Source organism: Portunus trituberculatus, chromosome 20, assembly GCF_017591435.1.
Source record: "Portunus trituberculatus isolate SZX2019 chromosome 20, ASM1759143v1, whole genome shotgun sequence".
Lineage (NCBI taxonomy): Eukaryota > Metazoa > Arthropoda > Malacostraca > Decapoda > Portunidae > Portunus > Portunus trituberculatus.
This window is the reverse complement of record NC_059274.1, coordinates 1,745,001-1,772,500: the sequence shown is the minus strand read 5'-3', so window position 1 is coordinate 1,772,500 and position 27,500 is coordinate 1,745,001. Positions and strand designations below refer to the sequence as shown.

Here is a 27,500-nt window from a genome sequence, read left to right as displayed (position 1 = left end):
GGCCGGAGTCTTCGCTATTTTATTACCCACATAAGTTTCTGAAGCTGTATAAAATCGCCATAAAACCGCCAAATCGTAAGCAGAATAAATATAGAACTGAAGAGGTTAATAAATAGTTACACGTACAATACAAACACATTAACTATGATATCAGTGTCAATCTGTTCTCTTGTTACCAGTTCAGAATCACCATCTGGCTCAGGTCACATGATGGCAAAGGTTAAAAGACTAGTTTGAATACTAATGAAAATCAAAATATCCAGTAAATATGATCTCAGAGTCACATTTTTTTCTAGGTCAGGTTAAGTGGCGTAGAGATTAAACTGCAAAGGCTCACAAGTTTGAAGGTCAGGTGGCGAGTGTGGTTTACCTGCCCTAGATAGCGTATAATTAGCGACAGCAGACCTATTCAGTCATAAGTATTAAGATTAAGATACCACTGGACTGAAGGCGATAAGAAAACTGGGACAGATTAGGAACGCTTCAAGACTAGAGAGAGAGAGAGGGGGGGGGATAGTGATAAGGAGTAATTCAGAACAACAGAAATATAATGATAGTGATTGTGATGATGGTATAGAGGTGGTGGTGGTGGTGGTGGTGGTGGTGGTGGTGGTGGTGATGAGGAATATTAATGATGTTTAACACCATTTTTGCTTTATTTCTGTCTCTTCTATATTTGAACGTCAAGGTTTTAGAAATTTGGCGTTCGAGGTAAACAGGTAAACTTGCTTAGGAAATTATTGTTGTTTTATTTATTTCTTTTTTTTCATTATTGTTATTGTTCAGACGTTCAGACAAGTTGGAGGAGGTGAAGAGAAACAGCGAAACTAGTCGGGAATAAACTCACCTCCCTACACCTCTCTTTGTCTTCACCTCCTCCTCCATTATTATTATTGTTTGTGGTGGTGATGTGCTGGTGGTGATTGTAGCAGCCGTTGTGTTCGTGTTGATGAAATAGCGGTAGTAAAAGTGTTCGTGGGGGTGTTGGTAGTAGTAGTAGTAGTGGTGGTGGTGGTAGTATAGTAGTAGTATATTAGTAAAAGTGTTCGTGGAAGTGTTGGTAGTAGTAGTAGTAGTAGTAGTAGTTGGTGGTGGTGGTGGTAGTAGTGGTATAGTAATAGTAGTAGTAGTAGTAGCAGCAGTAGTAACAACAGCAATAATGACTATGAAAAAATGGTTACTCTCAACTAACATATATCACGTAACACACACACACACACACACACACACACACACACACCTTTCGCTCCCGACCCAGTAGAAGAGGCGGTCAGCTTTAGCGTGGAGCTTTAAGACCTGTCACTATCTGGTACTACTTCTGTCTTATATTCTCTCCCTCTGCTCTATTCTATGCCTCCTTAGCACTATGGGAGACGAAACCAGGTAAACAGTAGAGATGCGGAGTCATGTCTGGTGCGTGATGGGAAGCCAGGAAGGGATAAAGGAGAGGCGAGAGTTGTAAGGCGAATAAAGGTGATGACGGAGAACAGGGAAAGAGAGGAAGAGACGAGAGTAGGAAAATGGAGAAAAGAGAAGATGAAATGAATTGATGGGGAAGGCAATAGGAGGGAAGAGGAAAGGGATGGTAAAAGAATAGGAAAGGAGACAAGAAGGTAAAGGAGAGAGAGAGAGACAGAGACAGAGAGAGAGAATTACCAACTTAACTTCTACTCTATACTTCTCTCTCTATTCCTTGCTCTTCTATCTATTGTAGTCATGAGGAAGTAGTAGTAGTAGGAGGAGGAGGGAGGAGGAGGAGGAGGAGGAGGAGGAGGAGGAGGAATGAGATTTAGGAAAGACATGATACTATAAAGGAAGAAAAAAAGTGGAAAGGCGAGATGATACCCTTGTGTGAATCTCTCTCTCTCTCTCTCTCTCTCTCTCTCTCTCTCTCTCTCTCTCTCTCTCTTTTATCACCATCTGGACCTTGCTGGCAACGGAAGACACACTGAGAGAGAGAGAGAGAGAGAGAGAGAGTTTATTTTCTTTAGGTTCCTGTTTAAGCTTCACTCTCTCTCTAAAGCAGACGAATGAGGGGAACTCTCTCTCTCTCTCTCTCTCTCTCTCTCTCTCTCTCTCTCTCTCTCTCTCTCAACCTCTCCTCCTCCTCCTCCTCCTCCTCCTCCTCCTCCTCCTCCTCCTCCTCCTCCTCCTCCTCTTTTTCCTCCTCCTCCTCCTCTTCCTCCTCCTCCTTCTCCTCCTCCTCCCCCATCATCAGTGAAATAATCGCCTCAGGACACTCACTCTTCCTCACCCAAATCCTCTCTCTCTCTCTCTCTCTCTCTCTCTCTCTCTCTCTCTCTGAAGAATGAAAGTATAACATTGCTTTCTATTTTTGAGAGAGAGAGAGAGAGAGAGAGAGAGAGAGAGAATGTGTTCGTGTCACTTCCTTCCCGTCACCGATCATGGTAGTAGTAGTAGTAGTAGTAGTAGTAGTAGTAGTAGTTGTTGTTGTTGTTGTTGTTGTAATAGTAGTAGTCAGAAAAGAACTAATTAACAAAAAAATGATATGGTAAAGAATAATACAAACGAGAGAGAGAGAGAGAGAGAGAGAGAGAGAGAGAGAGAGAGAGAGAGAAAAAAAAACTGTTAATAATATAAAGAAAAAAAAAGTCAAGTTAAAATTAAGACAATCTTATGAACGAAAACAAAAGGTCGAAAGAGAGAGAGAGAGAGAGAGAGAGAGAGAGAGAGAGAGAGAGGGAGGCGGCGATGCATTGCGGTTCCCTTGTTGTGGTAGGGTGGTGGTGGGAGGGGATTGGGGGTTGGGTGAACTGACATCCCCCTCCTACCCTCTGACCATGGTGGAGAGAGAGAGAGAGAGAGAGAGAGAGAGAGAGAGAGAGAGAGAGAGAGAGAACAGGCAGGGGGTTAGGAAGTGAAGGAGAGGAGGGGATGTAGGGTGCCTGGGCAGGGTAGTGGGGTGATGGGGGATGAGGGGTGGGGGGGAGGAGACACTATGCATAAAAATAAGAGAAGCCAAACAGGATTTCTTGCTTTTGTTTATTTATTTTTATGTAGTGAAGGTAGATTTTGTTCTCATTCATATTGATATCAGCTCTCTCTCTCTCTCTCTCTCTCTCTCTCTCTCTCTCTCTCTCTATCTATCTATCTATCTATCTATCTCTATCTATCTATCTATCTATCTATCTATCTCTCTATCTATCTATCTCTCTATTTGTTTATCTATCTCGATCTTTCGTTTTCGTTGATAGGATTGTTTTCATTTCAATTTTGCCATTTTTTTCTCTTCATATTATTAACAGTTCTCTTCATCAAGTTCAAGTATGTACTGCGTAATATTACAAGCTTCCTTCTCTCTCTCTCTCTCTCTCTCTCTCTCTCTCTCTCTCTCTCTCTCTCTCTCTCTCTCTCTCTCTCTCTCTCTCATAGGACGTTTCTTGTATCATTATTGCTTGTTTAACTTTAGCTAACCTCGTTACACACACACACACACACACACACACACACACACACACACACACACACACACGATCAATTGACGCATAATCATTGCTCTTTTTTCATCTTTTTTTCCCCCTGACCTCATAGTGAAGGTTTTGGCACCCGCTCTCAGTGCCACGTGGGAAGTGGTCTAAGATGGCACTGGCGGACCGAGCGACCAAGTGGGGGGGTGTGGGTCTAGAGTGCAAGAGAGAGAAGGGACGTGTGTGTATTTTGATGGGAATGTAATGTTAACTTGTATGATCTTATTTGGAACACTTCTTCGCCGAATATCCATTATTTTAGTGTTTTAGTCTAGTTAAAGTGATAAGATTGTTTTAACCACTTCAGTACTCTTGACACATTTTTACCTTGAGATTTCGGTATGATTAAACCATTTTATTAACATTAGGAAGGGTCTATGGCGGTCAGAAGATTAATTGCCACAGTCTTCACAATTTTAATCCCTCACGTGAGTTTCTGAGAGTATAAAATTACCAAATAATAAGCAGAATGAATATGGAAACGCGTCATGGTACTGAAAGGATTAAGTGTGTTTTTTGCGTTTCTAGTGACAGATTAACGGTATTTCTATTTTACTAACTGGATAAATACTTGTGGGAATTTAGCTTATCTTCCCTGTTGCCTTTAATAATGGTCGTGGTGAGAGAGAAGCGTTTCATAGTGGTGTGCAGTAGTTTGATGTGGGAATTATAAAACGCGAGAGCAGAGGGTTTCAGAACACGGGCATCGAATCTACCTCAAGGTCCTTAGATGAGTATGGCAGAAGGTCAACATGCTCCATATCCGTGTTGATAGCTACGTGTCTACGCCAGCCAATCACCACGGCTGGATTGAGGTGTGGTGGGGTGTGTCGCCTGGACTTCGTTACCAGTGGCGTGTTATAGTTTGAGTATCTAGCACGCACGCGGGGCTCATAATCTCTAGAGGAGTTTGGCACTAGTGGTGTGGCATGGAATTTGAACTGATACCATGCGCGGGGGACTTTGGCTGGCGTGGCATGATGTAGTTTGATTACTTCCCACGCGGGGCTCAAGGCTTTGCTGATTATTATGATCTCCAGAGGACTTTGGCACTCATGGCATGGCTCGGAGTTTAACCCCTTCAGTACTATGACAGTTTCCATATTCATTCTGCTTACTATTTAGTGATTTTATACAGCTTCAGAAATTCACGGAGGGGTTAAAATAATGAAGACTGGCCATTAATCTGATCTCCATAAATCCTTCATAATGTCATTAAAATCGTCTCATCACACCCCCAAACTCTTGCTAAATATGCGTACCACTAACTGAAGGGATTAAGTAGATACCAAGCTTGACGTGTTTAGCTACAGGAAGGGCGTGGGGTTTGTCTGGCCTTGTGCCGTGTAGAGGAGTTTGGTTCTCGCGATGCAGGCTGTAGCTTGGCGTGGCGTTTAGAGTTGCTACCACGCGAGCTTCAAGGTTCGTTAGTCCGTCTGTTGGTGAACTTTTGCCTCGCGTGACGTGTTTATAGGAAGCCACGTAGGGGACTCGGCGCTCGTCAAGGTCTGCGCCGCTCGGAGAACTTGAGGCTCGCGTGACATGTTTATAGGAAGTTGCCAGACGGAGCTCAGGGTTTGTCAGTGTTTGTCAGGGTCTGCGTTGCCTGGTGAACTTTCTGGCCCGCGTGACGTGTTTACAGGAAGCTATCAGGCGGGGCTCAAGGTTCGTCAGGGTCAGTGAGGGTTTGTGCATCGCCTGGTGAACTCTGGCAGCAATAGCGTGGCGTTTAGTAGCACAGTACGCTCTAGTTCAGTCCATCTGCACTTAATATTAGTGAGATGAGGAGGAGAGTGGCGCACTTTGTCCCTGGGTCACTCACCTCTCGATACGCTCTCCCGTCTCACACACGCGTTCCCTGTCTTGCCACAAACACGACTTTCTGTATAAGTAGACTTCATTCCCCTCATTCACTTATTCATTCGCTCTCTCGCTCCCAGCCTCACCATAAACACAAGGGAATACAGTCATATTCTCTCTCTCTCTCTCTCTCTCTCTCTCTCTCTCTCTCTCTCTCTCTCTCTCTCTCTCTCTCAAACAACTCGATATAGATATAGAATCATGACTCATTCACTCGCTCGCTCGCTCTTTGATTCTCATTACAAGCAAAAGTTAATTAAAGTAACAGCTACTACAGAATTCTTCCCGTGTACGACTTATACCACTCCACAATCAGATAGCTTTATGAGATTACAGTGTTCTATGTTGACAACCTTAACATGAGAATGAGGCTTTGATATCAGATACCGTGGTGTGTGCGTGTGTGTCATTTTTCCTTTCTTTATTTCTATTATCCTGTATCTCAGCACCAGTCAGCCTGCATTTTGTTTATTATTGCACTGTTATCTCCCGACCTTGCTGTATCTCGGATTGTATTTTCGAATGCTTTCTTGTGACGATTGTTTGCAGGCCACTTACATAGATGACAGTTGGTGCCTCAAGCGTGTTCCCTCCCACCCTGCGCCCCGCCCCGTCTTGATTACAGAATACAGAACAGATCTCTAGAATAATGAAAATACCCCTTAAGATTTTAATAAATTACTTCCACTGTCGTTAAAAGGTTAAAAGGGAGAGGTGAGGTGAGAGTCTGAACGAGGTTAAAGGTATCAAATGCTTTATTAACCTCAAGAGAGAGAGAGAGAGAGCGAGAGCCCGCCACAATGCCCTGCCACAGTGGGGGTTTAGTTACCAGAAATGATGCAGGCGATGGTCAGAGGAAAGTTTTTAGTTTTGTCATGCAGATGTAAATAGATCTTGTGCGACAATAAGTTATATGGGAAGATTCTCTCTCTCTCTCTCTCTCTCTCTCTCTCTCTCTCTCTCTCTCTCTCTCTCTCTCTCTATTGCTGTACCTTCTGACCAACAAGAACATCCTCTTAACATTTGAACTTTAAAGGAAAACTTTATTGCGTTATTGTTTGTATATTTTCATTATCATTACTTATTCATTTGTTTGTTTTTGTACTTCTATGGTGATTTCCATTTTTCTGTTAATTTGTTTATATTATTGACTTATTCTTTTCATTAGCTTTATTATTTGTTTATTTACATTTTGCTTTATTTTCTTTTTTTTTTTTTTTTTTTTTCTTTGTGTGTGTATATTTACCTAGTTGTATTGTACAGGGTTTGAGCGGGGCTCATAGTGTCCTGTCTCCATGTCTCCATTTATCCTATTTTCTTTCAATTTATCCTATTTGTTTGTTTGTGTGTGTGTGTGTGTGTGTGTGTGTGTGTGTGTGTGTGTGTGTGTGTGTGTCACTACCCTTTATCTATAAGTAAACTCAAGCTACTAAGTGGTGGAACAAGATCACTTTTATCACTAGTAGTAGTAGTAGTAGTAGTAGTAGTAGTAGTAGTAATATTCACATACTCACCAATCAGCATTTTTATCACAGATTACTGACCCCAAAACATCTTTCCCCTGTCCTTTAATAGATAGATAGATAAAACATCAAAGGACCATCAAGTCACCAGATACACATTAACAAAACCTAGATACTCATTGCTTTCTTTTATTCCAGAAACTCCAAAATGGCTGGCCAATTTGGTGGGATCGGTGGGGCTCTCCTTCGTGTTTTTCATGATCCTGATGAAGGTGCGGCAATACCTCCTCAGGATCCTGCTGGCCTACCGTGGCTGGATGTGTGAGTGGTGGCTGTGTTTGTCCTGGTGTTAGTGACGGTCAGTGTCATGTCAGTCACTCACGCCCCTAAGACACTGATTCACTTCATGTTTCATTGTGTCTACTTGAAGCCCAGAAAACAAAAAAATATCTATTATCTGTCTCAGGCTGGCAAGAAAATAAATGAATAATGCTTTCTTACTTTTACTTGATGTTAATAATGATAGTGAAGATAAACTACTCCATGTTAATTGATTAGATTGATTAACTAAATACTGAATCCCTATCTTATTAAACTGATAAAGTCAAGTGAATATCATATCTCTAGATTGAATAGTTGATATGTAGAGCAATTAGTAGCTTTATATTAGGTCATTAGGAGGAAGAAACCATCACTGTGACAGGGCAGGCAGGTTCTAATACTCCTCTCTGGCATGTAACTTTTGGAGAAATGTGACATCTTATCTTTGCATAACTTGCCTCTCCAAGTGTACTGATAGCCAGTACTTTCCCAGTAAATATAAAACAAACTGTTATCTTATATTCTGAATGTTTTGATGTAAGAGAGCTGAGAGGCACTGGCCAAGGGCAACAAAAATTTTAAAAGATAAGGTCCCACTTAGGTACTAGTTTCTAAAGAAAGGTCAAAAGGATCATCCAAAAATTGTAAGATAAATGTCTTGAAATCTCCTTCTTAAAAGACTTGTATTTACTTAACTTTACCATTTGTATATTTCAAATTTAACTTATTTCTTTATCCACAGATGAGAATGTGAGGGAAGTGTCATGGAAGAACAAACTTTGGGGACTGACTGTCAAGTTTGTGTCAGGTTACCAGCCCTCTCTGTACTCCTGCCAGCGCTCCCTCCCCCGCATGCCTGTCCCTGCCATCGATGAGACCCTTAGTGAGTGATTACACCCTGCACAGAATTTACACACCTGTCTGAGCTACCAAGAGGTTCTAATTTGTAAAGAACATGAATGCAGTGAGGATTTTCCCTAGCACATTGTTTATCTGCCTGTCTGAACCAGCAGGTCTAGTTTGTAAAGGATGTGAGTTACTTTCCCACTTTACGATGTGGGATAAAGAAAATTTTAATGGTTTTGGCCCATATTCTGAAACACTTCCATGCTGCCCCTTCACTACATTCAGAAGGCTCTACTTGAAATCACACAGGTTTTAGGATGTTTTGTTCTAGTGACAGATTAATGAGACTTTTACAGTGATGATGGGAGAAACTCTTAACCCCTTCTGTACTGGGACTCATTTCTACATTGAGTTTTGGGTGTGATTACAGTAGATGATTTTATTGATATTAGGAAGGGTCTATTGAGGTCAGAAGATTAATGGTCGAAGTCTTCACTATTTAAATTCTGCCCATAAGTTTTTGAAGCTGTATGAAATCACCAAATTGTAACCAGAATGAATATGAAAATGTATCATGGTACTGAAGTGGTTAAGAACTCATCTCTTTGACCTTGAGAAATAGTGAACGAGGAAAGCATTAATATTAGATGACTATAAACAGTAACATTTCCCCAGGCAAGTTGCTGGATAGCCTGAAACCACTGTGTTCAGAGGAAGAGTTCAAGGATTACAGCAAGCAGGCACAGGACTTTGAGTGCAGCATTGGGCCTCGTCTGCAGCGCCTCCTTTATCTCAAGTCGTGGTGGGCACCCAACTATGTCTCCGATTGGTGGTGAGTTTTGTGTGTGTGTGTGTGTGCGTGTGTTTTAATTTTCTTCCCTTATTTACTTCCTTGTGTTTACCTGTTCTTTCATTCATCCTTCTGTGTGTGTGTGTGTGTATTCCTTTCTTATTTACTGCCTTATGTGTGTCTGTTTCTTTCCTCCATCTTCATATACATGTATATGTCTTTCTTTCTTATTTACTTCCTTGTGTGTGTGTCTATTCCTTTCTTCCATCCTTATACATGTCTTCCCTTCATATTTACTTCCTTGCCTGTCTTTCTTTATTACATCCTTGTGTATGTGTCATCCTTTCTTCCTTCTTTCCTTATTTACTTCCTTGTGTTTCTATTCCTTCTTCCCTTCTATGTGCACGTCTTACTTCCTTCCTTTCTTCTTTTTCTTCCTTTCTTTATTGAGCATATTCAACATTACATTAATTAGAAAGGAAAATCAAGAAAGTTTCCATAATTAGCATTGTTTGTCGATCACCTGTTTATATTCACCTTGTTTTCTGCAGGGAGAAATATGTTTACTTGATGTCCCGATGTCCTTTAGTGATCAACTCAAACTATTATGCCCTGGATCACTACATCTGGACTCCAACCTCAAGGCAGGTCAGTGGACACACCTCCCACCTGCAGGTCAGGCTGGCTGGGACCTTATGTAGCTGAAGAAACACATCCTTACTTTCCCTCATAGCTCTGTTGTGGGTTCTTGAATCAGTCAGTCAGTCAGTTCCCAGAGGAAGAAGTCTTTATCTTTTCTTTTCTTGTTTATCCCCTGAGAAAGAAATTTTTATCTTTTCTCATAGTTGTGTTGTGGGATCTTGAATCAATCAGTCAGTCCCCAGAGGAAGTAATCATTACTTCTTCTTTTTTACTGTGACCTTAAATTGGTTAGTTTATTACCATAGAAACAAATTTTTATCTTTCCCCATAGTTGAATCAGTCACAGTCAGTTCTTAGATAAAGTAACCTCTACCTTTTCTTTTCTTGCAAGGCCTTGAATTAGTTAGTTTGCCCACATAGAAACAAATCTCATTCTTTCCAGTTAGTCAGTCCCCACAGAAATTTTCACATGCACACATTATTCACACTCTTAATCTCATCAACCCTCTGGTGGAAAGGGATTGTCTCATGGAACCAACCTACTACACCACAGCAACTTAAACAGATCACATACCTCTACAGCAAGGCTCTACAGGATGCACTGGCCCTTCCTAATAAGACCATTCCTGACCTGTATTGTGTTAGTAGGTGGAATATGAATGTTGATCCCTCCCTCCAGGTATCAAGAGCAGCTAATGTGGTGCACTCCATCCTGAGCATCAAGCGACAGATCGACCGTGAGGAGCTGCAACCGCTCTTACTGAGGAACACCATTCCTATCTGCATGGCTCAGTATGAGAGGCTCTTCTCCACTGTGAGGTGAGTTGACCACACCACTCCACCTCACTGTCCTCACTCTCTCAGTGCTATTAACATTCTATTCTCTTCTGTGCAGTGAATTAACCACACACCACTCCACCTCATTGTCCTCTCTCATTGCTATGGATCTTTTTCTCCTCTGTGCAGTGAATTAACACCACTCCACCTCACTGTCCTAGCTTTCTCAGTGTTATGGTCAGCCTCTTCTCCAGTGTGCAGTGAGTTAGGATTAATGTGACTGAACAACAGACTAATGAGGAGACTAATTGTAGAGTTATTGAAGAAAAAGTTAATGAATTACTTCACTTTAGTACTAATGTGAATATAAATAACAGACTAATGTGACAAAGCAACAGTCTAATGGTGTTTTTTCTTGCAGAGTACCTGGAGAAGAGATTGATGAGCTGCTGCACTTTGATTCCCAAGAGTCACGTCACATTGTGGTGTGGCGCCAGGGTCTTTTCTACCAGCTGGGCATCTACGACGACAAGAACCAGCTGCTGTCTGTCACCGTGCTGGAGAAATTATTCCAGGATATTATTGACGATGCTGACAAACACAAAGGTTCTGAGTCTCTGTTTTGTTACGCCTTCTAGAGTTAGTGATTAATTTTTTCTTATTGACATGATAAAAATCTCACTTTTTTTTTTTTTTTTTTTTTTTTTTTTTTTTCTTTCTTTTTTCTTTGAACAAGTGATATGTTTTTTTATTGTTTACATAAGATATACTATTCAGGACATTTTAGAAGTGTATTTTTTTTATTGTTTACATTAGATATACTATTCAGGACATTTTATAAGTGTATATCTGTGCACTATATTTCCTCAGCTGATTCAGAGTTCTAAATAAATACTTTGGTGTCAGGTTCTCAAAAAAAAAAAAATCTACATTACTTCTCCAAAATCTGAACTTCACCTGGAGAATTATTAGGTTTTTAAATTAACACAAAATAACACATCTGGCAAACTGCATGGGGAAGGTTTTCTGTTGTTGTTGTTACAGGACTCATCTTGCTATCATCTTTTTTAACCCCCTCAATACTGGGACACATTTTTAACTTGAGATTTATGTACAATTACTCGATTAGACCATCTTACGGTCTGTGGAGGTGAGAAGATTAATGGCCACAGTCTTTACTATTTTAATCCCACACATAAGTTTCTGAAGCTGTATAAAATCACCAAATAGTAAGCAGAATGAAAATGGAAATGCATCATAGTACTCAAGGGGTTAATATCTCTTTTTTATGATGGATTGTATTTTTCATTGGGTGAATAAGGTGGCAAGGAGTACTAAATGATCTTATACTTGTAAACTCACAGTGGTACAGTGGAACCATGCATGCTTTGGGGTCCGAGGGGTCTCCAAGCGCACTGGTTCAAATCCTATCCACGGTCCGAGTGTAGGTTGGGCTTCCTCACTCGGGGCAACGGTTTCCTAACGGGTGGGCTTTGAGTTAGGAGGTACCACAAAATGTATCACCTTTAGCCCAGAAATTCCTGTGAAAAACCCATGTGGTGTAAATAAAAAACTAAATTATAATAAAAAAAAAGGTATATTTCCACTAGTGGGTGACACTTCTGCCCAACAGCTACTTCATAATAACTGCCTAATTTTCTCTCTCTTCCTATCTGACAGCTTTATTCACACTTGTCTTAACTCATGTATCCACTTAGCTCTAACCTTCTTTCTGTTGTGGAAACTTCATGACGAGTTGTGGAAATTAATGAAGGAAAACACAGGCTGGAATAAAGTACTCATATACCAATCTGTGTCTTCCATCATCACCTTCCCCTTCTTTCTATTATCAAAGCTTCAACGTTCTCCCTATTAATTAAATCCATCCTTATTCTTATCTCATCCCTTTTCATAATCTGTGCCTCCCAATGCCTGCCTTATATCTCAACTCAAACCTCCTTCATACATAACCTCTTACCATCCTTCTTTCTACAACTAAATCCATCCTCTTCCTTTTTTATTCCTACCTCCTAACATTTTATCTTTTAATTTTCAACCTCCATTTTAATTTCTACTTTCGTCCTATCACCAATCTTCCACCACCTACTTTCTATCTTTTGTAACTCCATCATCCAAAACTCAGGAGATAGAATTGTGTGCCCTGTAATCTTGGCACACCTATACACATTTTTACATATATACTCCTGTGTCAGCCTAGACATTCCCTGATTACCTCTGTCTCTTCTTTATCTCATCTCTGCACAACTGTATTCATTGTTGGCAGATTGTGAGTAAAAGCGTATGGGAGCCTTGGTAATTCAAGTGCACCACTCCTCTCGCTTCACATTGTATCCTCTCACCACCTCTTGTTAGGGAGAGTTGAGGAGTTACAATTGAGACTCTTATAATCCAAGGACACCTATATTACACCACTACTCTTGTTTCAGTTTGTGTTTTCTTACTTTCTCTCTCTCTTGTCTCATCTTTGCCCATCTTTGTCATCATTGGCAGAGAGTGTGAGTGAGAGTGAACGCAGCGTTGCGGCTCTCACTGGTCTCCCCAGGACGGAGTGGGCACGAATCCTGAGAGAAAACTTTAAGTCAGGCATTAACAAAGACAACATGGATCTTATCAACAAGGCAGTGTGCATGGTTAGTCCCACCTCTTGATTAACTCTTGTGGTTTCTGCATGACACAACACAGTCACTATTCAGGTTAGAGGAATTATTGTGGCATGTAATGTTATGTTTCTTGTTCTCTTTATTCAGTGTACTATGTATGTTTTTTTCTTGTACTAATCCCTTGTAGAAATGTTTGTTTTTTTATCTTTTCTTGTGGTGCTTCATTGAATTGTATTAGGATCCGAGGATTTGAGTGTTGCTGTGTGTGTTTGTACTGTCTTTACAGGGAGGTCTCTCTCTCTCTCTCTCTCTCTCTCTCTCTCTCTCTCTCTCTCTCTCTCTCTCTCTCTCTCTCTCTCTCTCTCTCTCTGTTACAAACCATGAGTAGTTTTGTGACTTCTTAGCAAACTCTGTTATTTTGTAGATCACAAGATTTAAAAATTGCATAGAGCATGAACGCTAATGATGAGTGAGAGGACCACAACATTCCATCTTACCATTATTACTAACTGCCAGGCTTTGGTTCAGTGCAGTTGTGTACCTTGCACTTGTACAACCATCGCTGAGCTGTAGAGGAAGGTGTTGATGCACAGTACTGTTAACATTCCTTTACAATGGATCTACACCTTCCGCTACTTAAGATTCCATGCAGACAAACCCTTCTCACAACTATCATGGAATTTGTGTTACCGTGCCTGTTTTCCTCCAGGTGGTTTTGTCTGATAAAGTTCCTGAGAATCTATCTGAGAAAGGCAAGATGCTCCTCCACTCTGACGGACGCACATTATGGTGAGTGTCACAAAGAGTTTTAAGTTTACTCACCTACCCATATAGGACCCAATATACTATACATACAGGAGAGTCCTCAAGTTTCAGCATAAGTCAAAACCAGCTTAAGTAACCACCTGCAATGTGTCACTCACCTAATGCTATAGTCCTTTAACTTTTTCACTATGTTACACACCGGTTCTTATCAGTAAAAATAATGTAAAGAATCTGTATAAGCACCTATAAGAAAGATGAGGATGAAAAGGAATAGATTTTACAATTTTTACCCAGTACTTTGTTTGTAGGTGGGTGTAGAACAAGAAAAGATGTCTCAGGGTGGGCAGAGATTTGGAAAGAATGGGGGCAAATAAGAGAAAGGATTAAAGTCTTACTAGTAGAAAAAAAAAAAAAGGTGACAGCAGGAGACATAGACAGGACCAACTAACTAATGGTTCTTGTTCCTCAGGTGTGATAAAAGCGTCAATGTGTTCTTCTTCCCGGACGGTCAGTGTGGCCTCAACGTGGAGCATTCTATGGCAGATGCTCCTGTCATGGGCCACGTCTGGGAGTACGCAATGACCATGGAGTGAGTGCTGTTTCCCTGTTTGGAGTGACGATGTTTGGGTTCAGTATTAAGAGTAGATGTTGCATACAGTGACCATGGAGTGAGTCTTGTGCATCTTCATTTACATTTTTTAACTTCTCAATATTTTCAACAGAGTGATCGAGAGGAGGTACCTGGACAGTGGACAGGTCATGCCTCCACCCAAGTCCTTCAAGCCTGGCAATGTGACACACCCTCGGAGAATCATCTGGGACATCACTGACTCCCTGGAGAAGCAGATCAACAAAGCGTACGCCTTCAATCAAAAGGTTTGCTCTTGAACTTTCACTGAATTATACCTGTAGGAGCTTGTATGGATGCTTCAAGGGGTATGTAGATGTGAGACAATTAGTGGGCCTTTTTTCTTTGTAAATTTGGTTTTGCCCTTCAGTCTTCATCTCTTGTATATAAAACAGAAAACAAAATGCATATATTAGACATTTAGTTTACTTTCAAACTCATCATTGTTTTTGCTCTTCAACCTCCTTCTTCCTTTATTTATGAAAAAATACATAGGTTATATATTTAGGTTACTGTCTAACCTATAACTCTTCCCTTGTGCATGAAATACATAGATAGGTTACATATGTTACTGGAAAATGTATTTATACCCTGAAAAGCCGAGTAAAGATAAATACTTTAAAACATATGAAGTAATTAACTATATATATATACCATTTCCTGCCAGATTGATTTCAAGACATTCAACTACACAACTAACATCTCCTGCAGTAGTAACTCCTTGTTCATTACACTGGAGAAAGTTTTCATCCTACGTTGAATTACAGAACAGTGATGACTCGGACCTTCTTTTACTACATAACTAATAGCTGCAATAATAACTCCTTTTTATCTTTACATTGGAGAAAGTTTTGATCCCCACTTTGCATTACAGAACAATGATGACTTGGACCTTGTCATCCGCGAACACACCAAGTTTGGGAAGGGAGTAATTAAGAAGGCCAAGATTAGCCCAGATGCCTTCATTCAAATCTCTCTCCAGCTTGCCTACTACCGACACACTGGCAGGTGAGCAACTCTCATCTCTTTTCTGTAAGAGGGTGACTGGCCAAAGGCAACAAAAAGAGCAGAAAAGAAAACCCACTGAAGTGCTAATCTCAGAAGAAAGGAAAATAATGTTATCCAGAATTGGAGGATAAGTGTTTTGAAACTTGTCTGAACTACAGCTATCATTCTGCAGATATGAATCTTTAAGAGCATAAAAAAATAAGGGAAGCTACAAGAACCCATTGTCCCCTAAATGTGGCAGTCCCTGTATGAAACATGCCTACTTATTTCCATTTATCATCACCATTCTCGAATGTCTAATCTAAAATTTTACTCAAACAATCTGATTACTGAGTCTGTTGCATCCATCATCCACTCAATTTGAGAACAGATTCTTATATCTTTCCAAAATCAGACTTTACTGATACCTTCACTTTGCTTTCTGTCACTCCTCAGGTTCTGCCAGACATATGAGGCATCAGCAACACGGCTGTACCAGAATGGCCGAACAGAGACTGTCCGATCCTGCACTGAGGAATCGTCAGCCTTTGTCCGGTATGTGTCTGAGATTGACTGCACATGTAGTAACCTTTTTTATGAGACATTAACTTTTTATATTACATTAAATTTTCCTGGAACACTCTACCCAATGATAGGTATTCACAACTTAGAAGAGGAAGGTATTATTAACTGACTTATCACAGAGACACTAAGGGAAGGTATATCATGTTAACTAAGGGAAGGTATATCATGTTAACTTTTTTTATAGAATGATGTACACACTGATAGGTAGAGGGAAAGGTGTTGTTAAGTTACCATATACACACTAAGGGAAGTTGCACCACGTTGACTTTTGCAGAGCCATGGTGAGCAGTAAGATGTCCAAGGAGGAACTGCTGCAGCTGCTGAGGGTGGCAGGCATCAGGCACCAGAAGCTGTACCGAGATGCCATGAATGGATTGGGCATTGACCGTCACCTCTTTGCTCTCTTTGTCGTCTCCAAGGGCCTGGGTTATGTAAGCTGTCATTAAGTTCATTACATATTATAGCTTTCCTAATTAGATCTTATTTTCTATAAGTGTCTTCTCTGCCTCACTATTTCGTTTATGCATCTAATAAAACCAAAATGAAACTACAGTAGAGTGTTTTGGAACATGACAGTAAATCTTCATATTCCTCTTGTGTTCCTCAGGAGAGTCAGTTCCTGGAGTCAGTGATGAGGCGCCCCTGGACTCTCTCTACCTCACAGCAGCCACAGCAACAGATCCAAGCCAACACACCAGACATCAACCTGGAACCATTCAGGAAAATGGTAAGAGAGAGAAGAAACATAAGCAAAAGCTGAGATACTGTAATATTATCGTGCTTGAAATGCAAATGTTTCTCCAATTTTAATTTGAAATATCTATCAGGTACAGACAAGGCACCAGATACTCATATAGCCACATACATTATTATCACTTAACCTTGTCTCATGGTCCTCTGTACTTCTGCTTCACTTTCCCCAATAACTTTTTATACCGACCTGACTGGCTGGTGATTCCTTTAAAAAGTGTGGGACATCAGGGAGGGAGAGAACGTAGCCAGCCAAACACTCGGGGAAAAAAAACTTTATATACCAATTTCCAACACATTTTAAGGCCACCTGCAGTGTATGTTAAGGTTGTTAGTCTATCTCTGCTACTTGAAATCTAACAATATCAGTGTATTGTTTTTCAGCCTCTGCTAACATAATTAGTAATATTGTATAACTATTGTTTATTAATATATTTACTGCTAAAACATGAAATGGTAATGCAACGGCAGTAGTAGTACACACACACACACACACACACACACACACACACACACACACACTTAATAATGATAATAATACTGTTGTAACAACAACTATTACTCCCTCACACACTTCCACTCCTCATTTCATTCTCCTACTACAACAATTTATTTATTTCATCATGGAAAATACGTGGAAATGTAATTAGTTCTTAGAATTTAACTAAGTATGGGTGAAAAAGACAGTGGGAAGGAGAAAGGACGGTCTGTGTTTTGGTTCAAGGAAGACCTGGTTGTGGCTATAAACGGGGACATAACCATCACCTTATTTAATTCATTTCTCTATTTATGAGGTTAATTTCGGCTCTTCTTCCTTCTCTGAGTTTGGAAACACAAGAGGGTTCCGCTACATACCGACTTGCAGAGCGGGAGAGAGAATGGCAGGGTGTTCCAATCTGGGGTTGTATATTTACGATATCTACGTATCGTAAATCATTTTGAAAATCGCGAGAAGAAAGAAGGCACCCACGCTGGAATGTATTACATTTTCTGACGTGGCAAAAACTTTAACTAACATACAAAATATAATATGCTTATCGAGCGAAGTAATAGCAGCGTAGGATCCACTCGTGTCGGTAATTCTCGCCAACGGCACCACAAAAACATTGTAATATCGAGAAGGAAAGCTCAGCCAAACTGAGTTATATTACATTTTCTGAATACATTTTTTTCTTTCTTTCCATCCAAACAATTAAAACACGAATGTTTCGTCGCTTTAAGAAAATAATGTTTTTATGTTCGGTACCATAATTACGTTAAGTTGGAAAATACGAGTAGATAGACTTGATTTTATTGGATGTCATTACTTGGAGCATGATTTTCATATTTTTTAAGTCTTAAATCAAGCACCAAAACAATACTAGGCGTGTTAAATAAAAATAGTTATAATTTATAAAGTGACATTAATGTTACATTTTCGATAAACAAAAAACACAGCTAGACTCGATTTTATTATGCCTTAAGACTTGTTTTACCTAACTATTAATAAATCAGATATCAGAACAATGCTAACCCATTTAATAAAAAGAATCCAAATGTTGGTCTGGCGCCGAGATGGTGTTTTTGCACGTCTGTTGGTGCCTCCATCTCCTCTTCCCTGCCCATCACATGCTTCTTCTCCCTTCCATCTCCTTCTCACCCACCTTTCCTAGGCTCAGAGTCGCGAAAACACGTAGAAACACACCGAAAACTTGATACATTACGCTATAATGTCATTGGAGTTGTCAGCGCAGCAAGGACAGGATGGGCGGAGCTTGGCGGTGGTCGGCGGCCTGAGGAGTGGTCGGAGCGGAAAGCCGATGTTATCTTGGTGTGGGGGTGTGATGTGATATAAACACTGCACGCCTGCCTCCTTCACTGCCCTGTGTGTGTGTGTGTGTGTGTGAAGGATTGGGGTGTTGGCGATACCTTGTTAATGTTTCATACCTACAAACTACTGACAGCTTAATGTGTGTGTGTGTGTGAGTGTGTGTGTCAGGTGCCGATCAAGTCTATTTGTGTGTAGAAATCAGAACTTCATCAACATGTTTTGTACGTTTGTGTGTGTGTGTGTGTGTGTCCTGCATGTGCAGCTTAATAATCGAGAGATAGACAGACATACAGAGAGAGAGAGCATGACTTTAATTACAAAATAGGTAGGAAGACAAGTTAGGAACCCAACAATACCATTATCTTCACCGTAGTTGACAACAGTATTAATATTGTGGTAGTTGTAGACAGTAGTACAATACATGAACGTTGATTCCTTGGAAATAGTGAGGGCCGGGCATGAGGGTGGAGGCGAGCGTAGCCAACTTTTTTTTTTTTTCTTTTATGCTAATTTCTAAGACATTTTGAGGGCACCTTCAGTATGTGATAGTTTACATGTATTACTTGAAATTTAACATTGTCTCTTATACTGTTTTTTTTTTTTTTGACAAAGCTAACATTAGTAGTATTGTATAGGTAACCATTATTTATTAATTTAATGATAAGCGTAAAATAGTAATGGACAACTTACCACGAAAATTATGTTGGGGGAAATCATATATCCTACTCAGTCTTAAAATCAGAGAGAGGAAATGTCCACGTCACCCAACTCCCCCCCCACTCCCACCAACGACCCGCAATTGTGACCTAACTTGCTCTCTTCCTCTCCTCAAAGCTACATTCCAGTTACACTTCGTTCAGTGCCCATGCCTTATCCATCATACATGCCATCATTGCTCTCATCCTCCCATCTTGTTATTCCATTTGTTCCACATTCTCTCCTCTCTCAGACTCTCCATCTCATCATTGATCTATCCCTCTCACCCTTCCATCTCATCACCTCATATGCCCCTCCTATGACCCGATCTCTTCATTCCACATGTCCCTTTTCAAATAACTGATTTTCACAGCACATTTTAACGCATGCACCGTTAAAGTAACATAGTTCATTTACCTCCTTCACCCTTCCATCTCATCAGTCCACACTTCCCTCAGAAACATTTCCGTAGCACATTTCAGCCCACACAGCAATGAAGCAACACTACAATCCTCTCCCGACAGTGTTCGCCCGGCGGAGGGTTTGGGCCGGTGTCTGACGAGGGCTATGGAGTGTCCTACATGCTGCCCACTGAGTACAACATCTTCTTCCACGTCTCCTCGAAGCGTTCCTGTCCCACCACCGACTCGAGCAAGTTTGCCGACCTGATATTCAAGAGCATGAATGATATTAGGCTTCTGTTCGACAGCTCGCAGCTCGATTCATAGTGCAGACTGTTAGATTAGTTCAAGTTTTATCATATTCCATATTACTTTCCAGTGAACCGTGTGTACATGTATGGCATTGATGTGTTCATTAAGTGTAAAGAATCTTTTCCTCTTCCAGTGAAACAAGAAGACTACTACTGTTTTTATTCTTTTAAGTTATTTATAGTCTTTGAGATTGTATGAATTTTATCTTGATTAACTTTTAAATCATGTTGTTCTATATAAATCTTATAGAGGGAACTTTAATATCGTGTACAAGATTATTAGGGTAATACTCCACAGTGTGTGCGTGTGTGTGTGTGTGTATATGCAGTCTTTCATAAGCTTGTGTATTTTGTGCTTGACAAATGCAGTCTTCTCTCTTCACCCATGGAATTTTAACTGCAGCTTCAACTGTGTAAGGTTTATACTCAGTGCTATACCAACTTTCAGCAATAGTGTGATATACCAGGGTAACTAAGACTGTACTGTGAAGCAGCACTAAAGAGCAATGCTAATGAAGTGTGTCCACTCCAGCAGTGCTCCACCCACAGTAAGACTGATGTGAATATAGACAAAACACTGCAGAAGACAAGTGACACCAGGATGACGTCAGTTTGAATCCTGATGCCCGTGTGTGTGTGTGTGTGTGTGTGTGTGTGTAATCTAGAGCATCCAGTCTTGAGTCCTAAGCCTGTGCTAGCTCCCGGTGAGCCTCTCTGTGTAGAGAAGTGATGATGGCGTATAAAGACAAATCAAATATATGTCTTGCATTTTTAGCTCATAGAAAGTGAAGATTTTGTAAACCACAGAAGCAGCTTATTGAAAGATCTATGGTTATTGAACTGAAATTTTGTCAGGCACCAAACTCAGCCTTTCTCTCGTTACACGGAACACAAGGTGATTGAAGACAGTGACAAAAAAGAGCAGCTTACTTAAAACTCGTTATTATAGAACTGAAGTTACGTCAGGCACTGAACTCTTACCCGTTCTCTCATCACGTGAAACACAGGGTTACCGACTGTGGTAACCCCCGTGGTTGAAGAGGGAATACTGTGTGATAACCTACAAGTGTGAGTCATATCTGAACCTCCACCGGTCAGACATTCCACCACCAGTACATCCCACTCATGTTTCGCTGCCACCCTGGAATGGACTGAATCCCTGTTAAGTCTGACACACAGGGGACGTCTCCTTCGTAAAGCTGCCCTTCCTTGGCACCAGGTTCCTTTCATGCAGATTTGATAGAGAAATTGCCGTCGAATGAAAAACTATGTCAGGAAATTAGCTGACATTACTTAAGCCAATGTTGGTTTTGTAAGTTGAACAACCTCCATGCAAAACTCCTTACTAGAATCACTGATATTACTTTACTTGCTTAAGATTCTTTCAAGTCAAATTATTATTTCATTCAGACGGGATTTCAGCAACCAAATCTGTGTTAAGGAACTCGCTGAGAAGAGGCAAGCTTTACTAATGATATGTTCCACTTGTGATACTGTCTTTTCTACTTAAACATGTCTTGGGGATGTAATGTGTTGTACCAGAATGCAATTAATGGTTATGTAAACTGACTACCTATTGTAGATCGAAATGAAACATTAATAAAATGAACTATCCATAAAAATTTATTTGAGCCTTAAAAGCTGCATATTTCTCTCTCTCTCTCTCTCTCTCTCTCTCTCTCTCTCTCTCTCTCTCAAGATACATTTCTTAATTCTTTGACTCCCTGAATCAAGATTAGTCTGTCTCACCACGCCCGGTAATCTAAAGCTTGTCTCTTTCCTGTACCATGGGTCGACATTCACTAAAGAGTACTTACAAGCTGTGTAGTGATCTAGTCTCTCTTACCTTACCATGTTGTTTTGCCTAGAAGTAAACACTTAAATAAAAATAACGATATTAATATAAATAAGTAATAGATAAATGAAAAAAATCTTGTTCTTTATAATAAGTCCGTGTCACATCCAATAACCAAACTCACTGATCATTCACAAGATTCAGTAACGTTGCTGTGTCGGGTTAAAGCGGCTCAACTCATTTCGAGGACGCATTGAAGCCTCGAAATTTCCCTCAGCGAGCTACACAAGACCACCAGTTATGAGTATCTACAAAAGGTTCATTGGTAGTTTCATTGCTTCTGAGACACGTGATCAGTGTTGCCGTGGCAGACGAGGAGGCGTGGTGTGGTGAGGCGTATTCCGGGTATTGTGAAGGGTGTTGCCTGTCCTGCGCGGCTTTGTTAATGCGAGGTGTGGATTCAGGTGTACTGAAGCTTTAGGAGAGATTGAACATGATTGATAACTGCCAGGCAAAGCGTTGGGAAATTGCAGAGTGCCATTTACAAAAGGAAAAAAAAATGTAGCTACAGAAATTATATAAGTGCTCTTGATTAGACAAACGTTATAGTCATTTCGAAACAAATAGGAAGACACGCTCATCACAGTGACAAAAAAGAGGTATTCTTCCCAGAACACCGATCATTAGTGACTGCTAGGAAGCGTGTGATTGAAGAGTGAAGGTTTTAAGCGTCTGTCGGTCACTCACTCCATACACATCCTCATTAACCCCGACACTGCAGCGCACACAGATACTAAGAAACAGCAGAGGGAAGTGAAACGCGAAGTGTCAATGTTCAGGTGGCGGCAGAAGTGACAATGTACGTAAGATATCCAGCGACGGCAGTGTTCAAGAGCGGGACGTAGGCGGTTCCAGCTTCATTGATCCTGACGCTCCAACACATATCGTTACCATGAAATAGCAGAGGGAAACATGTGAAACGCGGCGTGCCAGTGTTCGAGAGAAGGAAGAGTTATTTTGTAGATATTCCGTGACGGTTGAATTCATGAGGCAGTTTCCAGATGTGAGAAAAGGTTCCACAAATTCAAATCGCATGGCATAAAAGAGGGAAGTGAATTGTGAAGTGCCAGTGTTCAGCTAGAGGAAGAAGAGCAACTTGTGGGATATCCAGAGGTGAGGAAGCTGCCAAACTCTGTCGTTCCGTAGCCTTGAGTCTCCTTGACACGTAAGTTACATTGGTGGATGTTTTTCTTTTCTTTTTCCAGTTATTCTAGTAACCATTTTAATATACTATGTTTACTATGTTTTGTGCGTTAGTTAATTGAGACTTGAGATGGAAGAAATTTCTGTACGTATTATCTGTGCGTATAATACTTAATTCAAAGTCACCAGGCTCACCGTCCAAGCCCTGATGAAATACGGAAACCGAATTAAAACCAGAAAAGTCACATTATAATTCGAGATGATCCGAATGCGTTGAGTGAATCTATTTACATTTCATGACACTCTTCCTCATCATGGCTGCTACACTACATCACTCCTTCCAGCACCCTTTTATTGCACTGACATCACTAATGCATTGCTGAGACGTAAATAAAGAGAAAAAAATAATAAAAGGTTAATTTCATCCTGTAGTACGAAAAATAGCTCTCTTAAACCCTGCAGATTATTACGAAAAGTGTGACTAGCAGTTGGAAAGTTTGGTCAAATTTAATGAAGCTACTCTTTAATTCATCTCACGTATGATAGTTTTGTCCCTTCGTTAACACCTTCAGTACCATGGCTCGTTTTCATATTCATTCTGGTTACTATTTGGTGATTTTGTACACCTTTAAAAACTTACGTTGTGGATTAAAATAGTGAGGACTGTGGCTATTAATCTTCTGCCCTCCATAGACCCTTTTTAATGTCAATAAAATGATCTAATCGTACACCAATCTCAGGTAGAAATGTGTCCCAGTACTGAAGGTTATAAGGTAAAATAAAACTGGTTGATGCAAGTGTAAAATATTATTCCAATTTCCAATAAGCACCAGGAACAATGGAGGGGATTGAGCATTTCAGATCTTTTATAGAATGAGAGAAGGGAAGCTTAGGATGTGTTCAGGGTAATGAAGGAAGGGTGACGGGAGAGAGAAGGTCAAGGGTGATGTGGAGAGAGAGCTGGAGTATTTTCAGGGTGAGATACAGTAAGAGAGATGGGAGAGGAAACCAGGAGAAAGAGACAGACAGAGAAAGAAAGAGAAAGAGAGAGACAGACAGAGAGATACACAGACAGAGACAGAAAGACAGAGACAGACAGAGATAAAAAGACAGAGACAGACAGACAGACAGAGACAGACAGTAAAGTAGAAGAAGACTACTGGGAGAACTGAGTGTAGTGTATACGCTGAGGTGGAGAAAGACATTTAGTGTTGAGGGCGTGGCGGAGGAGGCGTAGCGGATAAGGAAGGCCAGTAAGGGCTTCAGAATAAGGGAAAGGAATATGGACGGCGAAGGTAAAAAAATCTAGGGTGAGATGAAGAGGCCGATAGTGTAGGGATAATGTAGGGATAGTGAGAGAAGAGAGTTGGAATGTGCTTAGAGTGAGAAGATGGTGTTTTCAGAGAGAGGTGGAAGTATTCTAGGGTGTGCCAGACCTTTAGTGTACCGTGTAGAGGAGGCCTAATGAGGGAAGGGTGAGTTGGAATGTGTTTAAAGTGATAAGATGGTGTTTTCAGAGAGAGGTGGAAGTATTCTAGGGTGTGGCGTGCCTAGGGTGTGCCAGACCTATAGTGTACGGTGTAGAGGAGGCCTAGTGAGGGAAGAGAGAGTTGGAGTGTGTTGAGAGTGAAGAGAGATGGTGTTTTGAGAGCGAGATGGAGGCATGCTAGGATGTGGCGTGCCTAGGGTGTGCCAGACCTATAGTGTAGGATGTAGAGGAGGCCTAGTGAGGGAAAGGAGAGTTGGAATGTGTTTAGAGTGAGAAGATCGTGTTTTCAGGGAGAGGTGGAGACCTTCTAGGGTGTGGCGTGCCTAGCGTGTGCCACACCTGTAGTGTAGGGTGTAGAGGAGGCCTGGTGAGGGAAAGGAGAGTTGGAATGTGTTTAGAGTGAGAAGATGGTGTTTTCAGGGAGAGATGGAGGCATTCTAGGGTGTAAGGGCTTAGGGTGTGCTCGGTCTACAGTGTTTTCAGAGTGTAAAAGCCTAGTAAGGGATGAGAGAGTTGGAATGTGTTGAGAGTGAGGAGAGATGGTGTTTTCAGGGAGAGGTGGAGGCATTCTAGGGTGTGGCGTGCCTAGGGTGTGGCGGAGGGAGCTGCGGGGTTGGGTCTGGTGTGGACCACTCTGCCAGCCTTGATAACGTGGGTGATGACGTCATCTGCGCCGCCCAGCTGGTACACGAGATGCTCCCACCTGTGAAGCGAGACTCGTTAGCACCTCGCACCTGTCCCACGCACCCCAGCATCAGGAGCACGCCGTCTGTTTGAGAACCCATTTTCTGAAACGCTCTGCTCCCTCATCACTATTTCCAAAGGCCAGAGATAATTTGCCGGGGTCTTAAGAATGTAGGAATGTGGTTTATCTCCCATCAGATGCGTAAAAACACCCTTACCAGTGTAACTTCAACTAGAGGCTTTTAAAAGTAGTGAAGGTGCGGTGTTATAGTGTTACAATATAGTAGAATATGGTACGAGATGGGAAAAAATACCAAATACCAAATAAGAAAAAATATACGAAGTGAAAATATGACAGACAAAATTACCAGATTAAAATGCAGGAATACTAAATGAATAACCAAATTTTAGAAATGTCTCTACGTTAGTCACAACAGTGAACAGAAATTACAATAGTGATAATGGTAGTGGTATAGTGTGACCTTGATCTACTTCAGGGGAGTAGTAGTAGTAGTAGTAGTAGTAGTAGAAGAGGTTGTGAAAAGAAGTAGTAGCAGTAGTAGTAGTAGTAGCAGTATTATTATTATCATTATTATTATTAGTAGTAGTAGTAGTAGTAGTAGTAGTAGTAGTAGTAGTAGTAGTAGTATCTGTCTCTCTCAAAACACTTTTATTGAATGTTGTGTTGAAAAGAAGAAAAAAGTGAACCGTAACACTTTTTTTCTGTTTTTGTTTAATCTTTTTTCTGTTTTTGTTCTTCCATCGGTGCGTCTGACAATCAACTGTGAAAAAGGTGTGCTGAAAATATTCTCTCTCTCTCTCTCTCTCTCTCTCTCTCTCTCTCTCTCTCTCTCTCTCTCTCTCTCTCTCTCTCTCTCTCTCTCTCTGATACACACTCGAGTCTATAAAATAGCAATTACTACCACCACCACCACCACCACCACTAATCTACTACTACTACTACTATTACTACTACCACCGCTACCACCACCACCACCAGCACTACTAACATTTCTACTACTACTGCTACTACTACTATAACAACCACCACCACTACCTCGGGGCGTCCAGAACCAGCATGTCCGCCATCTTTCCGGGTTGAAGGGAGCCGTGCGTGTCAGCTTTTCTCAGGGCATGGGCGGCGTGCAGTGTGGCGGCCGTGAGCGCCTCGTTCAGTGTAAGCTTGAAGGTGACGCAAGCTAAGTGCATCACGAGGGGCTGGAATGACGAAGGGAGAAAGAGACAGAGAGAGAGAAAGGAACATTAGTGGTTGCGCGGTGGTGAGTGGTTGGGAAAGTTTTAAGGTTACTGTGGTGTGTGGTGTGTGGTAGGGGAAAATTTAGTGGTGTGTGGTATGTGGTAGAGGACAGTTTAGCGGTGTGGTGTGTGGTAGAGGACAGTTTAGTTGTGTGTGTGTGTGTGTGTGTGTGTGTGTGTGTGTGTGTGTGTGTGTGTGTGTGTGTGGGTAGAGGAAAATTTAGTTGTGTGGTAGAGGACAGTTTAGCGGTGTGGTGTGTGGTAGAGGACAGTTTAGCGGTGTGGTGTGTGGTAGAGGAAGGTATAGTTGTGTGTGTGGTGTGGCTAGAGGAAAATTTAGTTGTGTGTGTGGTGTGTGGTAGAGGACAGTTTAGTTGTGTGGTGTGTGGTAGAGGAAAAATTAGTTGTGTGTGGTGTGTGGTAGAGGACAGTTTAGTTGTGTGTGGTGTGTGGTAGAAGACAGTTTAGTTATGTGTGTGGTGTGTGGTAGAGGAAAAATTAGTTGTGTGTGGTGTGTGGTAGAGGACAGTTTAGTTGTGTGTGGTGTGTGGTAGAAGACAGTTTAGTTATGTGTGTAGTGTGGTGGTAGAAGACAGTTTAGTTGTGTATGTGGTGTGTGGTAGAGGGCAGTTTAGTAGTGTGGTGTAGTAGAAGAAAGTTTAGCTGCGTTCAGAAGGCAAATGTAACCTTAAATTACTACAAAAAACACAACCTTCAATTGAGAAACAGAATATATTAGGGTTGAAATCTAACGGTAACCTTTTCCTTTACTAAAATATCAAATTGCGTTGAGTCAGACTACGTTAGGATAGGAAATGGAGATCGGAAAGCAAACCTAACTTTAAAATATCACAAAAAAGCAACCTGCAATCAAGAGACAGAATGTATTGAGGTGCAAATATAAGAGTATAAACTTTTCCTTTACTAAAACATCAAATTGCGTTGAGTTAGACGACGTTAGGATAGCAAATAGAGATCGAAGAGCAAACTTAACCTTAAATTATCACAGAAACACAACCTTCAATTAGGAAACAGAATATATTGGTGTTTAAATCTAACGGTAATCTTTCCCTTTACTAAAACATCAAATTACGTTGAGTTAGGTTAGGTTAGGAAAGCAAATAAGAGATCGGAGAGCAAACTGAACACGAAAAACACAACCAACTGAGTAACAGAACATACTGGAGGTTGAAATATAACAATAATCTTTTCCTTTACTACAATATAAAAGTACTCAATTCTTTTCCTTTACTTGAACATTAAATTGTGTTGAGTTAGACTACGCTAGGAAAGCAAATAAAAGAGCGGAGAGCAAACTTTACTTAACCCCT

General features: G+C 40.9%; 2 protein-coding genes and 1 long non-coding RNA gene across 3 annotated transcripts in view; 1 reads left to right on the top strand and 2 right to left on the bottom strand.

Moving 5' to 3' along the window:
• LOC123506438 (carnitine O-palmitoyltransferase 1, liver isoform-like) overlaps nucleotides 1-21,363 on the top strand; it is a 32,669-nt gene extending 11,306 nt beyond the window's left edge. The window contains exons 4-18 of the mRNA XM_045258525.1: nucleotides 7,010-7,132; nucleotides 7,875-8,015; nucleotides 8,654-8,810; nucleotides 9,320-9,416; nucleotides 10,090-10,229; nucleotides 10,609-10,793; nucleotides 12,699-12,838; nucleotides 13,518-13,597; nucleotides 14,043-14,162; nucleotides 14,296-14,449; nucleotides 15,076-15,209; nucleotides 15,645-15,743; nucleotides 16,048-16,204; nucleotides 16,381-16,500; nucleotides 19,554-21,363. Coding sequence (XP_045114460.1) covers nucleotides 7,010-7,132; nucleotides 7,875-8,015; nucleotides 8,654-8,810; nucleotides 9,320-9,416; nucleotides 10,090-10,229; nucleotides 10,609-10,793; nucleotides 12,699-12,838; nucleotides 13,518-13,597; nucleotides 14,043-14,162; nucleotides 14,296-14,449; nucleotides 15,076-15,209; nucleotides 15,645-15,743; nucleotides 16,048-16,204; nucleotides 16,381-16,500; nucleotides 19,554-19,757 — 2,051 coding nt within the window. The 3' untranslated portion in view covers nucleotides 19,758-21,363. The remainder of the gene's footprint in view (nucleotides 1-7,009; nucleotides 7,133-7,874; nucleotides 8,016-8,653; nucleotides 8,811-9,319; nucleotides 9,417-10,089; nucleotides 10,230-10,608; nucleotides 10,794-12,698; nucleotides 12,839-13,517; nucleotides 13,598-14,042; nucleotides 14,163-14,295; nucleotides 14,450-15,075; nucleotides 15,210-15,644; nucleotides 15,744-16,047; nucleotides 16,205-16,380; nucleotides 16,501-19,553) is intronic.
• LOC123506442 lies at nucleotides 12,237-14,158 on the bottom strand. The gene is made up of 2 exons (XR_006675427.1): nucleotides 14,023-14,158; nucleotides 12,237-13,375 (listed from the first exon to the last, which is right to left on the bottom strand). It is a non-coding gene; the product is annotated as an uncharacterized LOC123506442 (long non-coding RNA).
• A 2,168-nt stretch (nucleotides 21,364-23,531) lies between the features above and the next one.
• Nucleotides 23,532-27,500, bottom strand: part of LOC123506439 (probable imidazolonepropionase) — a 21,412-nt gene continuing 17,443 nt past the window's right edge. Inside the window, exons 9-10 of the mRNA XM_045258526.1 lie at nucleotides 25,970-26,130; nucleotides 23,532-24,931 (exon numbers count right to left, since the gene is read on the bottom strand). Coding sequence (XP_045114461.1) covers nucleotides 24,814-24,931; nucleotides 25,970-26,130 — 279 coding nt within the window. The 3' untranslated portion in view covers nucleotides 23,532-24,813. The remainder of the gene's footprint in view (nucleotides 24,932-25,969; nucleotides 26,131-27,500) is intronic.